At 34.8% G+C, this 15,132-nt stretch overlaps 1 protein-coding gene across 1 annotated transcript in view; it reads right to left on the bottom strand.

Annotated features, from left to right (window-relative positions):
- Positions 1-967: 967 nt before the first annotated feature.
- Positions 968-15,132, bottom strand: part of LOC138691240 (polyamine-modulated factor 1-like) — a 36,570-nt gene continuing 22,405 nt past the window's right edge. The window contains exons 2-3 of the mRNA XM_069813049.1: positions 7,775-7,984; positions 968-1,905 (exon numbers count right to left, since the gene is read on the bottom strand). Coding sequence (XP_069669150.1) covers positions 1,614-1,905; positions 7,775-7,984 — 502 coding nt within the window. The 3' untranslated portion in view covers positions 968-1,613. The remainder of the gene's footprint in view (positions 1,906-7,774; positions 7,985-15,132) is intronic.

Raw genomic sequence — 15,132 nt, 5'->3', positions numbered from 1 at the left:
ACTAACATTACTTATCCGACCAGCCTCATGGTCTAGTGGTCAGAGCTTCTGGCTATAGTTCATGAGGTCCCGGGTTCGATTCCCAGTTAGAGCACAGGAATTTTTCCTTAAAGGGGATTATTCCTGTGTTCGTCCATGGTCTGGAATTTAGGTTAAGTTTAGTTTAAGACCTCTCCTGGCACCACATTATCATAATAATCCTATCACATCATCGGGGTAATGTAACTCTGCCTTCCAGGCGCCCCAACCTCAGAAGTGGGTTACAACTAAGCCACGGCCAGGAGAGAAGACCAGAAATGTCGAAAAGACAACCTGGTGGCATTGGAGATATATATATATATAAAAAAAAACCATTACTTATCCAACTGTCATTATTTACTTTCATGTTGTTTTATGGTCTAGATATTAATGTAGTAACTATGTAACCAATTGTATTCTATTAGAATTAGAGTCTGGCTGGGCGGAAGAGAAGGCCTACTGGCCTTAGCTCTGCCAGATTAAATAAATAAATTATTATTAATTATTATACAAGTTCTTATTAGCAGTGCTGTAGTTAGGCCGGAATGCAGTTCCAGTAAAAATAATATTCAAGTTCCACAGTTCCAGTATAAATAATACAGGAAACAACTGATGAAGCAATTTGGGGACTTCTCAAATAGCCAAGTCCCAGTAAAAATTTTTTTTCAATTATAGCACTGTCTATAAGAGTCAACAATGGACTGGAAAAAATGTGTAAGTCATTTTAAGTTAAGAACCTTTAGTAGTAGACAATTGCAAAGGTTTTCTTTTAAAAGATCGTATGTGGATGTAATTATGTATCCAGGATTTTAATTTTCCAAAATTAATTTCACGATTTAGGAGAGTACTCTGAACTTTTTTTTCCTCCTTGAAATTCTATTTTTGGAGACTTACCAGTTTTCACGCTTCTTGCAGAAATGTCACAGTCAAATCACTAATCACTAAGACATTTATGTATATTATATTTTTATTATGAATAATAAGTCATTACAGGCCAAAATGACATTAACAAATCATAAATTAATAAGGTGTTCATGGAAGTTTCAAAAGAACATTTATAAAGATATTGACCTTCACAAAGTTGAGCATCCATGCATTACACAATATATTTGGTCTCTGAAAAAAACAAATTGTTTATAGCCTAGAGGACCACAAATCTCAACTCTTATCACGGATAAAACTAAAAGGGTAACGTGTACGAAAGAACTCTCACATTATGGAGAAACTGGAAAACTTTCACAATGAAATCACTCACTGCAATTATTACAGATGACACAGTATATGTAGAATGTCATAGAAAATACTAAAATAATGTCAGTCTTATGTTCAAAGAGCATAATGACGATATTTTATAATCTCAACATTGGAAGGAATGTTTGTAATAGTAGTAATGCTTTCTCACCAATGTCTATCACATGGACTTCACACACACAATCGTATTCTGAATAACAACAGAAGTTAGTAACTGGGATTTCCTGATGCTAAAACACATTTACTAACAGGTGTTCACTTTTTAGATGTAATGTTTTGCAGTGTATATTTTTGAGTTTCATCGTGTAAAGACAATTTTTTCTATTGGTAACTTAATTCTAGTATTATGAAAAATTAAAAAAATGTGTGCTTTCTTTGAAACTCTGTTGAATTTGGCAGTCTAATGACTCATTCATGGTCTTTTCCTGTTGTTGCAGAGAATGAAATTTATCTATTTCTGAATTTAAGTGGCTGTCAAATTTTTGTGAGTGCCTGCGTCCAATAGACACTTTTTCCATCAATAACCCTAATTCTTCTTCCTTTCTTTTCACAAGTGCTTCTAGTTCTTGCTTTCTTTTTATTTTCTTCTCCATCTCATGAGATCTGACGTGTTCTTTTGGGTTCCCTGGTGGTCTCCTGTCCAACAGAAACAAATTTTTTTATGAAACCATTAAAGTATTTTAAAGAAGAAAGTTAGAGAGAAGAATCCAAAAAGGATAGCTGCCTTTGAAAAAGGGGTACCGAGAGGTAACAGCAACTAAATTAATTGTAGATCAACAATATTCTATTTTAAATTTAAATTTTATTTTTATTTTAGCCTATTTTAATTTAATTTATTTTTGGGGGGCAGCTATCCTCGACATGAATAATTTATTTTTCATATATAGAGCTGTACAGATGGTTATTTACAATTAACAAGGAATGCCTTAAAACATTAATGGCTATATCTTGAAGTTCCAAAAGATCGATATGGAAACAATGAAAGAAATTGATACAAAATCTTGATATAGTGCCCCTTGCACCAAAGAGCAAGCCAATTACTTCCCAGCGACAAACGGGTATGCGGTATTTCTCTTCCAGATAAGGAAAGCAGGGTTCATAATGTCTTTTCTTTTCCAGATCTACTTCTTGTGGTTGGAATTCGGCACCCTCAAATCTTATAGTGGGATCGATTATGAAGCCAATCTTTTGATTGTTATCAATTGTTATGATGTCGGCACGTTTGGTGGAGCCAGTGGATGAAATACAATGTACTTCTTCATAAATATCAAACTTTCCAGACTTCTTGAGACATTCAGCAATTCGGCTTCTAACCCAGTGATGACGATTGTTCTGCAACAGTTCCCCTTTTCTGCAGAAACCAAGAACATACGGAAAGGTTTCGTACTCGTTGCAATGGTGGCAAAGGGATTCTTGGCTCCTACCAGGGACACTATGTACTGCGATGATATTGCAATTCATTTTTATAGCATTAGTCCATTGAGAGGTGGAAAGGCCTTTCTTGGTTGATATCCAGGAATTTGACTTCGACCATTCTGAAAAATGCAAAACACCTTTACCACGGTGGTTAAGTTTTTTCCATTCTTCAAACTGTTGATTTCGTAGTTTCTTCCGTAGATTCCGCACATTAGGCTGTTCCTCGGAAGGGAAACCAAGGTGTTGTATACTGGCTCTTATTTCTTGTGCAACATTTCTTGTAGTCGCAAGAAGAGGATCATCAACGGAATCTAACAGTTTGCATACATTAATTATGTTGCAAGAATGCTTCCCACGAAGCTTTCATAATGCTCAGACCACGAACTTTTCTGGAACTATAAAGCATACTATCTGGGCTATTGATTGGCAATCCAATTATTTCCTTGACAGCACTTCTTATCAATTTATCAATATCAAGCAAAAAAACTATGTTTGAGCTTTGATAATGGAGCACCTTGTAGAGGATAAATCAGACTTGGCCATATATATTGGTAGTCTTCCTGAAGACATTAAGAATCATAGCCAAAACCCTGCATTATTTAAGACAAAACTAAAAAATTACTTAATATCTCACACTTTCTATTCTGTAGATGAATTCTTGACATTTCACAGTACTGTGTAAATATTATAATACTATTAAATGGTAAACATATTACATTGTATAAAATATTATTGTTATTAAGGTATTAATTCTGTACATATTTCATATTTGCATTTTATATGTATTGCATTTTATTGTTAAACGTAAGAATTGGACATGTTCTTTATTCTATGCTATAAAGCAAATGTAAGAATATTATGGAACAAATAAATCTATCTATCTACCTACCTACCTACCTACCTATCTATCTATCTATCTATTATATTTATCTTTTGATCTGGTTTGAGAAGTGTTGAATGTACTAGTTTGGATATACTAGTATGTAATTTATTCATAATGCCTTTCTCAGCTAAAATGATTTCATCTTTATATGTGACCCCTAAATATTTAATGGTGTCATTGCTATTTGTTGACACTATATTCAAACCACTTATCGTTGTAATGTCAGATGTTTTTAGATTTCCTTTTTCTATAACAATGGCTTTGGATTTAGAGGCATTAAGTTGTAGGCCTGTTCGCTGTAAGTATTGATTAGTAGTGTCAATTAGAAACATAGCTGATTCAATATTATTTGATATGAGGGCAATATCGTCAGCAAATCCTAGAGCTGTTAAGCTCTGGCAGTATGGACTAAGTTGGTAACCAAATTGAGAGGCATATTCAGGATCATTTAATTCCTTAAAAATGAAATCAATAGCCAGATTGAACAGAATGGGCAAACTCCTCTACGAACGGGGATGTCTTTTGTACAGGTAGCTACATCTAATTCAATGAAGACAGAGTTATTAGTTAAGAGAGATTTTATTAGGGATTTCATTTCCTGAGGAACAGAGGTCGAATTAATAGACTGTTCAATTTGTTGATGTCCAATATTATCAAACACTTTGGAAACGTCCAAAAACCTGATACAACAATCTTTCTTCTTTAATTTAGAGTGTTGAAGACAGCTGTTAACCAGTGAAGAATTAATAAATGTTCCCGGAGTTCTTACAAATCCTCTTTGTTGTTAATTTCAGCTGCAAAGGTTGTTCAGGATAAGCTGAATGAGTACTAGACAGTAAGCCTACATTATCACCATCATATGGGGACCAACAAAATGAAGTATGAAAACAAGTGAACAAAATCTTCTGGTGCATGGTGAAAAGGGCGTAAGTCAGAAATTGATGGTTTTGAGTTATGATCTCCATGTGAATACAAAAAATGTACTTCTTCAGATGACAGAAAGGTCATATGTCTATTCTTTTCCATAATGATGCAGAGCATCAGATTTCCAGCCCATAATGATATTGGTCCTCATTTCGAACTTTGCTTTTACTTTACTGAAAACTGCAATTTATGGCTTATGCCCTTTTACCGCGCACAATAGAGTTGTACATATATTTAAAAAGATGAGAACAGTAAAATAGTTAGAATAAAAATAGAATACTTTGACAATTGAGATGGGCAGGGCATGTAGCACATATGGGCGAATCCAGAAATGCATATAGAGTGTTAGTTGGAAGGCCGGAGGGAAAAAGACATTGGGGAATCCGAGACGTAGATGGGAATATAATATTAAAATGGATTTGAGGGAGGTGGGATATGATGATAGAGAATAAAAATAGAATACTTTGACAATTGAGATGGGCAGGGCATGTAGCACATATGGGCGAATCCAGAAATGCATATAGAGTGTTAGTTGGAAGGCCGGAGGGAAAAAGACATTGGGGAAGCCGAGACGTAGATGGGAAGATAATATTAAAATGGATTTGAGGGAGGTGGGATATGATGATAGAGACTGGATTAATCTTGCTCAGGATAGGGACCAATGGAGGGCTTATGTGAGGGCGGCAATGAACCTCCGGGTTCCTTAAAAGCCAGTAAGTAAGTAAGTATGACAATGTTTAATGTAGTATGTAATAATACTGTCTGAAGGAACACAGAAGGAGAGAGCAAATATATCTGCATCTTAATTGTTACTGGAAAGTGTGATGGAATCACTTCATTACAATTTCGTCGATTCATGCTGTGTTTATCGGTGACAATCTGGAGATCTGTTTAGACTGTTAAAAGAGTATGGTGGCAGTATTGGATTGAGTTTAATAATTATTATGCTGTTGTGTGAGAGTGTGCTAACATAAACACGAGTGGAAACACGTAAAAAATAATAAAAAATTAAAGCTAAGTGTAGTATCTGAGTATCACATAAGGAGAAATACGTATACCACCTGATAACTCATGCAACCCTTCCTGCCTCTATGCTTAAAATTAAATCGGCATCAATGTACATATAACAGAAATTAAATGTTATGTTACATTTGCGACATTAATTCTGTTACGGTACATAAAATTTAGCATTTCGCCAATATTGTGAAATTAAAAAATAATTTACAATGAGGGTTAATGCAAAGAATACATCTATGAGGTACATTTGAAAAGTTCGTGCCCTGACACATAGATGACACTGAAAATGTGTCAACAATGCCGCCATTGTTAGCAGTCATTTCACAATAGCTCAAGTACAAAAAATTATAATTTTCTGTTGACTACATTTTGCGTAGTTTAATTTTGAAGTTCGTATGCCAAACAGAATGGCAAAAATGGAAAATATCGAGGTTTGTGCTATCATTAAATATTTCATAAAAAAAAGGAACGAGTCCAAGAGAAATTAAAGCAGATACAGATCCTACACTGGGAGAATGCGCTCCAGTGTTTTCCTTATTTTTTAGGTAGTTTGTGACCAATGATGAAACCTGGATCCACTACTACATACCAGAGACAAAACAGCAGTTGAAACAATGGAAGCACAGTGATTCTGTGCCTCCAAAGAAAGCAAAAGCTGTTCAATAAGCTGGGAAAGTCATGACATTCGTGTTCTAGGATCCTAAGGGGAGAATATTATTCAAATCTCCTGCAGCAACTGAAAGGGAAAATTCGTGAGAAGAGGCCGGTAAGGCCAAGAAGAAAGTGCTGTTTCATCATGATAATGTACCTGCTCATACGTGTGCAATCGTGGCTGCTAAACTACATGAACTACAGTTTGAATTGTTGCCACACATCCCCTATTCACCAGATATCACATCCTCAGACTTCTTTCTTTTCTCAAAGCTCAAAACTCACTTGACTGGGAAAAAATTTTCGTTAAATGAAGAGGTTATCACAACAGCAGAAGACTTTTTTTACAGACCTCAAGGAATCTGTGTATAAGGATGGTATAGCAGCATTGCAGCAGCAGTGGACCATGTGTGTGAATCTCAGAGGAGGATTATGTTGACCATTACACTTTTACTATGTCATACTACTTTTGACCAATAAAACGGTAAGAAAGGACGTCTTTCAACCAATAATGACTGCTTATCGCACAATTTTATCGCTCCCTAGCATTTGTTTAATTTTATCGCGTCCCTAGCATTTGTTTATTTTTATCAATACCCTAGCATTTGTTTCTTTGTTTGCCAACATTTCAAACTGCACAGGTCTGGACGTCAAAAACAGAAAATTACAGTCGATGCACAGCACTTTCAAATATGACTTGCATTGGCATTCAAGAACAATAATTAATAAAGATCACTGGTCATAGCTATGCATCTTCCCTGAAATCCTATTTACAAATAAATGAAGAGCACCATTCTGAAATCCTGAATAAGTTGAGGAATACACCATGTACATCAACGAGTTCCACTTCTTTTACACACACGTCCAATATAACATCAACTGAACAACTAATCACTAAAATATTCGAATTTGAAAATTGTACATTCAATAATGTTCCTTTTAAAATTATTGATGTTTATTTTTTTTCATCATCGTTAATTAAAACTTTTCTTGTTTATTTCATCATCCCTAATTAAAACTTTTCTAACACTTATTTATATTATTTAGGTTATGTTATAGCTTCTGCTATATGATATTATGGATAGTCACGTATCAGAGATTGTTTAATATACTAAGATTTATTGAAAATCATCTGTCAAGTGACATTGATTACTGGGATCCGGATAATTGAAGTTGAATGCAACTCTTTTAATAAAAATGAAACTGAATCAACAAAGCCTTCTTGACTAGTAACCGTCCACAGATTTCAATGAAGATTCCATAGTTGCCACAACTGATAACAAGAAAATAGCTAATCATAACACACTACTGCCATCTAGCGTAATATTTGTAATGTTGAGATGGTACAACAATACATTTGAAGACAGTTGTATTTTCGTAAGTCAATTAATATTTTATTGTATTGGAGTACTTCGTTACTTCCAATCTTTATATACTTTCTTCTAATCGTGTAATAGTCAATTAAATCCCACTCGAGTTTTGATTTTCTCTAGATAAATCAAAACCTCTAGTGAGATTACTGTTGATAAATAAAGACTGTTTCAGAATAATCCAAGTTTAATTTATATGTAAGGCTATAGACTTTTCAAACAACCCTGGTATCTTTATTATTACCATGCTATTGTACATTTATCCTCTTGACAGTCTTCAATCATTTTTTCTCGCTTCTTTAGATGATCATCCAGCTTCTCATCTGCAATAACCTCATCAAAATCGTTTACCATTTGTTCCAATAGAGTATCCTGCCATATTTTGTGAATACGTCTTGCTCGTGACAATCGTCCCTCAAGAACTTCACCAAACAATTCTTCAAACTTCTCGGCACTAGATACAGAAAAAAAAAAGGGATTAAGTTTACAGTATCTCATTTCATTATGTAATATTCAAACACTCAAGAAGTCAACATTATCTTCCGGGATTTCTTATACAGTAGAACCTCAGTTATCACCGTTCTGCATGGATTTTGTTGTTTTGAAATAAATTAGCGTTTCTGATTCACAATTTCACACCGATTCCAAAAATGAAATCCGTTTTCGCGTACTACGTCAGAATTTTTTACAATTCAAAATTTTATGTTTTCAATATTTTTCGTAATATAGTAATATTACAGTGTGCTTGTCGTTTGTTAAAAAGGCACGACAGCTTATAATTTAAACTTTATTACTTAAAATGTATCATAATATATTCCATTATGTTTGTATTTGATATTTATTAAAATCTACTGACTGTATCCGCCCTTAGGGGATGTACAAAATTATACCCTTCCCCTTAAAATGAACCGACGAGGTTAAGACGTCCGTTGTTTATTCTTGGAGATTTTTATCTGTCTGCACCCAACGTTATCTATAAACAGGAAGTTGAAATGTTTAGTGTCTCAGGTCATAAAAAATTATGAAGGAAATATTTACTCTTAGAGATTGCTATTAAAACTAACAATGAATTAGAGAAATGACATAGGGTCCCTGTATATATATTTATTTATGGAAGTGCAATCCAGCTTATGAGGCTACAGATTTCCTTACCGAGATAATAAACCTATCCCCTTTGAAAAGTTGTTTTAAAATTAGAGGTTCAGTTTTGTGTTGTTGGTTGTCGTGTAAAAATGAAGTGTGTAAGTTCTCATTTTTCTCGAGAGTACAAAATAATAGTGTTGTTTCATAGAAATGTCGAAATGTGGTTGTGTAAATGATTCAAATTTGTTTTGCTATATATGTGGGTTGGTCATATATGTTAGTAAAACAGAGACAGAATATAACAACTTTTGTAAAAAATACTTACTTTCAATATTTTGGCATTAAGTTAGGAGACCAGGACAAATCCTGGTGCCCCCATAAAGTATGTCGTAATTGTGTTGAAGAGTTGAGGCGTTGAAAAAATGGAAAAAGGAAGTCATTGCCCTTTGGTATCTCTATGATTTGGAGGGAACCTACAAATTATGGAGACAATTGTTATTTTTGTACAGTTAAGGTAGCTGGATATACTGCTAAAAACAAGAAATATATTCTATATCCTAACATTCCCTCTGCCATTTGGCCCATACCTCATGGTCCTGATATTCCCGTTCCGCTACCCCCTGAATCAGATACAATGCCATCTGGATCCAGAAGCACTGAAACTGAATCTCCAGTGGATCATACTTATGAACCAGGCAATACTGGTGATGATAGATGTTTTAATCAAAATGAGCTTAATGATTTAGTGAGGGATTTAAATTTGCCTAAATAATCAGCAGAACTATTAGGTTCTAGGTTAAAAGAAAAGAAAGTATTGGCTGAAGGTACATATTTTTCATGGTACTGGCATCGTCAGAAGGAACTTGTCCCTTTTTTTGCTGAAGAAGAAAATTTAGTGTATTTCCAAGACATCCTTGCCATCTTAAAATTTTATAAAATAAACTATAATTCCAAAGAGTGGAGGTTCTTCATAGATTCTTCTCAGAAAAGTCTTAAAGGTGTTTTGTTTCATAATGGAAACATTGCGGACTATTGCTGGATGTTAAAAAGGGACTGCTCTGTACAACATGCGAGGAGATCAAAGAGGAGAAAATTTGAAGTGCAATATTGAGGTAAGGTTATGAAAGTGTTTATAATTATTAATTAATGATATTAGTAGCAAATAGCAAATTGTGGCCTAGTTTTTCTCATAAAATTCTTGTTGAAAATAATTTTTATGATGTTTCACAAAGCTATAATTTCATTTCTAGTTATTCATGAATTGTCTGAAAACCTGATGTGATGGGGGAAAATGGAGGTTATTTTCGAATTCAGCACAAAAAATCCGTTTAGAATCGCCTATCAGATTGAAAACAACAGAAAATAAGTTCTGAAATGCAGAACGGTGTTATCAGTCACCCTATTAACCAATTGCCAGATTATCCAACTGTCTCTCGCTCTTTTCTTTCTTTCTTTCTTTGCTGCGGTAAAAAAGTAGTACTATACCTTATATTATTACTTATTTTTTCTACAGTGTATTATTACAAGCCTTTACCCTTAATATAGTACTACTGCCGGCAATAAGAACAGTTACTTGAAGGTGTTTTTCCCAACTTTTAAAATAATCACTACCTGCCTTCAAAGAAATGGTCCCAAGAACTTCCGCACAATTTATAGCAAACCCGTGCAGCATTTAGTCCTTGTCCTATTGTTCGAGTGCCCGTACTTTATATTTTCAATGCAAAATATCTTCCACAGATGTCAAAAGTGTTTTGCTAAGTATCGAAATAAAAATGCAAATAATTGAGAGCTTTGGGAAAAGAGAAACCGTGGCTCATTTCGCATCAGAATAGAGATTCGTGTTAAAACTGTGCGCGATTTAATGAAAGACAAGGATAAAGTGTATAAAGTATGTAAATCTACAACCTGAGACTTCTATTACAGTCTAGTATATACAGTCACGAAGCTTGTGTTGATGAGGGTACTAGGAACAAGAGACTGTGTCGGTACTGTTTCACATTGTATGTGATGAGGCGATAGTAGCGATCCTAGTGGTTAGCAACTATCTATGCATGCATATTCCCTACATATTGAACTTCGTGACTGTATATACTAGAATGTGCTTCTACTATTCCTATCTTTCTGCGAACAAACATTACAAGGAATTTTCTTGGCACTTATAAACCTATCATTGACAACCAGACTTAAATTAGTGAACTTCTGGTTCACTATCTAGCATGTTAAACGTAACATTACGGAGGAAATTACAAAACTGTAATATGACTTAATTTATAAAAATATTTTATGCTACGGATTATCTGATTTTTTCGATTATCCGTCCAGTCCACTCTCATCATTACTACGGATAATAGAGGTTCTACTGCAGTTAACTTTTTCTTGGAACATTTACCACAGGAATTTTAAAAAAAGGCGACAAAAAACAATAACTTCTCACTAATTTCCGCATCAGTGATAAAAATTATAATAGATTATGGAGTAATAGAATGGTGGCAGAGGAAATGGGAGTACATAGGGAAAAATTGCCTGAATACTATTTCTGTCCATCATAAATTCCACTTGAGCTAACTGGATTTGAACCTATGTCTACAGCATGTGAAGTTAAAACATTAGCCTTCTGGGTAACAGTGTGTACAGATAGTTCCTATGCAAACCGGTCCCAGTTAGTCATGTTTCACCAGATTATATATGACCGTAGTGTGGAGTGCCTGCTCAAGAAGCTAAGCAGTAAAGGGTAAAGTGGGACAATAGTGCTGCAGTTAAGGCATATCACTTTAAAGCCGGAAGGTCACAGGTTTGACTCCCAATGGAGTCACGAATTTCCACCACTGATCTAATCTTTCCAGCCACACTATGACTCTGGGTTCCACTAAGCCTCTAACAGAAAAGAGGTATTTCCTGGGGGTAAAGGTGACGGGCATGTAGGACTGACATCCCTACTGTCATTAATACCGACAGTCAAACTGTGGGAGCCTTAGGCCCGTAACACACTATAGCGAGAGCTATGAACTTTGTAATGTGTGGACAGAACTTAGCTTAACCTAACGTCTTCACATCACATCGAGAAATAAGTTGCTACACAATGGAGCCATTTCTGTATAGACAATTAAAACACGAATTTAATTACGTCATGCAGATGGTAAATAATACCATACAAGGTCTTTGGGTTTGATATGCACTGATACAAATAAAGTTACATAAATTTTAACATCTCACTTTCTATTAACTGTTCAATTTCATTCACGTAATATAAATTTTATAAGCTACAATTAGTTAGGTTACCTGTGGGAGCAGGAAACACAGATGGTGGATAACTATGTTTTCAAAAAATCGCTAGCTGACCAATGTAGCTATGTCGTATTTTGAGCATTACTCTGTACTAAAGGAAAGCATTTTTCATAGCTTGACAAACGCATTACATATTTCTTGCTGTAGTGTGTTACAGGTCTAAATGTCCTGCAACCTCTTTACCTTTTATAAATAAATGTTATACTTAAACTAGCTGTAAAGGAAACCAAAATCATTATAAATCTAATATTAGCAAGATGACTGAAGCACATTCATTCTTCTCTTCTGCAGAAAGGCGACAATACTAGAGTATTGTGTTGTCACAGTAATGTAAACAAAATGCTTATAACAAAAAAACAGGACAAGTTCTGGACATTTTCCGTCCTTACCTTTACAGCATCTGCCATAGCCATTCTTTTAGTGGTATAAGCAGTGCTGTCATGGGAACCATATGGGACCATACAGTGTATGGGAACCTAATTTTTTTTAGTGAATTGTATGGGGGAAGAGAAAATTTTGCCCACACGAAGCCATATGATGTATGGGTGCCTAAGTTTTGTACAAGGAGATCTATGCTGATCTTAGATTATTTTTTGCTATTTCTAATATAGCTTTTTTGATGTTCATAAACATAAATGGTCCACTTCTACAGTGCTGGAATTCAGAACCATATAAAAGAATGGTTACAGTAATCCTTAAACAGAGCCAGTTTAATTCTGAGTAATAATAATAATAATAATAATAATAATAATAATAATAATAATAATAATAATAATGTTACTGATATTATTTAGTTATTATTAATAGTTGCAATGATAATAGTGTTCAGCAAGTCTGATGATTGATGTTACTATTTGAGATGCCAGCATACTGTAATCTTGTTGTGCTAGCATTGTTTATGTACCGGTGATTCTTATTCTCTACTTTGTAAATCTGTATGTCTTGATATTTCACATCTCATAGCACAGACACACACGTAGTGTAATCTCATGGAATTTTTTGTAGTCTTTATACAAGGGTTGGATAAAAAGTTATGGCAACACTGCTGTCACATGATGATGGTGCGTTCGAGAGCTGTATGAACATGAACTAGGACTGTTAGATGAGTTAGTGCAGGCAGCAGCGACAGTACTCTGTCAATCTACTACAGTGTGTAGAACGTTGACTTTCATAGGGATAGTGCTTTGTTGGACCAGTTGGACGAAACCTGGACTCACTCGTATGAACCAAACTTGAAATGCCAATCAAATGAATGGAAGCATCTAGGTTCTCCTCATCCAAAGAAAGTGCACCCTACACAAAGTGCTTGGAAGGTGATGTTCATTGTGGCATATGACATTAATAGGATAATACTGCACCACGCTATTTCTCCAAGGTAGACAGTAAACGCAGACTACTACTGTAGGTTCCTGCAGAACCAGCTTCATCCAGCACTCAGGAGAAAACGACGATACTTGGTGGTACAGAACTCCATTCTTCATGACAAAGAAAGGAGTCACACCACTGCTGCTGTCAAGGATCTCTTGTGCCGCTGGCAATGGGAGATTCTGGAACATTCACCGTACTCACCCGATATGAGTCCATGCGATTACGATCTTTTCACCAAAGTGAAAGAATCACTGCAAGGGACCCGGTACAATACCAAAGATGAACTTATCTGTGCTATAGGGCGGTCAATATGGAACATCAACAAAGATGGACGTGCTGATGGTGTACGCCACCTTCCAAACATTTGGAAAAAGGTGATAAATAAAGGGGAGACTATATTGAAAGTACGTAAATGTTGTACCCCTGTGAATAAAACCATATCAGAAATATCGAACTGTTGCCATTACTTTTTATCCAACCTTTGTATGTTAAGTATAATACTGTACTCTCTGAATTAAACTAATCTTATTATTTTGTTTATTTTGGTACATGCAAGGGTGCGTATTCTTCAGGCATAATACTAATAGGCCAATTAAATATTTAGAGCATTCTTGTACATTCTTTGTAGTCTTTACCATATATGTGAAGTATTCAACTGTTGCCCTAGAAATTGAATGTAATATTCAACCACTCAGACACTATATATTACAAAAGGATCTAAAAATACATTAAAAATTGCAAGCCCCATCCAGATCTCAGATGTTCTTCAAACTGTCAGATGATATCCTGTGTAATTTCTATAAAATAAAAAAAGAAGAAATGTAATCTATATCACAGACACACTCATTGCTAAAATTCCAGTTGTGAACGAAATTCCTCCATGGAAATGGGTGATTCCAGAACATAGCATACAAATTCCAGGAAATCATTCCAAAAATGACATACATTCTTAAGTTAGATACTATGGAACTACTCTGCATTAAATAAATGTTGAATCTTATATTAGTGACATTCTTTAACAAACAAAAAAGTCTATTTTTTATTTTATAGAGCCTAAATAAAAGAATTTAAGAGCCTATTTTAGGCGTAAAATGCCACTTTTTAGGGCCTAAAATTCCGCTCTCTAGTTATCACTTTTATGAAATCCCATATGGAGATACTAAAACATTGCAAAAAGTTTGTTTATTGTAATCAATGATTCCGTTATGTTATCACTTTTTTTTTGTCAATTTAAGAATTTCGCCCCTGAGTACTTATCAAAAATGCATTACTGTGACACATGTCTATGGTCAACATTACAATCTGTCAAGGACAATCACCAGTTGTGGGTTCCCTCTCCACCGAAAAAACATACATTGTCTGGACTGCACAAACTTTCAAGAAAGGGATAGAGATAGAGGTGATTGAAACACAATGCAGTGGCATTCGCCTCCTCCTTACATCTTAAAAATCTTGAAGGCTATAGTAGCTTTGTTTTTTTTAAATTATGTGCTAACAGCTGTAAAACCAAACTTAGCAACAGTTCAGCTTCAGCTTTGATTTACGAAGGCCATATTGTTGCAGTGAAACTACGATAAGTAAGAAAAATAAACTTAAAAATATAGACATTAAAAATAAACATTCAATTATTGAACAATATGACAAATAACTGGAAATGAGTCAACGAAATGAAGCAGAGCAATTACAAATTTCACAGCCACTTTTGTGCAAGCTGTTAAAAACCGAGACAATATGCTGAGATTGCCAAAGGCAAACGGAAACATAAACTGTAAGAAGAATTGTGGTGGGGAAGACAGTCAGGTGAAGTCAGCTTTAAAATTACGGTTTACCAATGTTCGTGAAAAATATGCTTGTGTTGATGGACCC

Source organism: Periplaneta americana, chromosome 16, assembly GCF_040183065.1.
Source record: "Periplaneta americana isolate PAMFEO1 chromosome 16, P.americana_PAMFEO1_priV1, whole genome shotgun sequence".
NCBI classification, from domain to species: Eukaryota; Metazoa; Arthropoda; class Insecta; order Blattodea; family Blattidae; genus Periplaneta; species Periplaneta americana.
The sequence above is the reverse complement of the archived record's forward strand: the minus strand, read 5'-3'. Positions and strand labels throughout refer to the sequence as shown.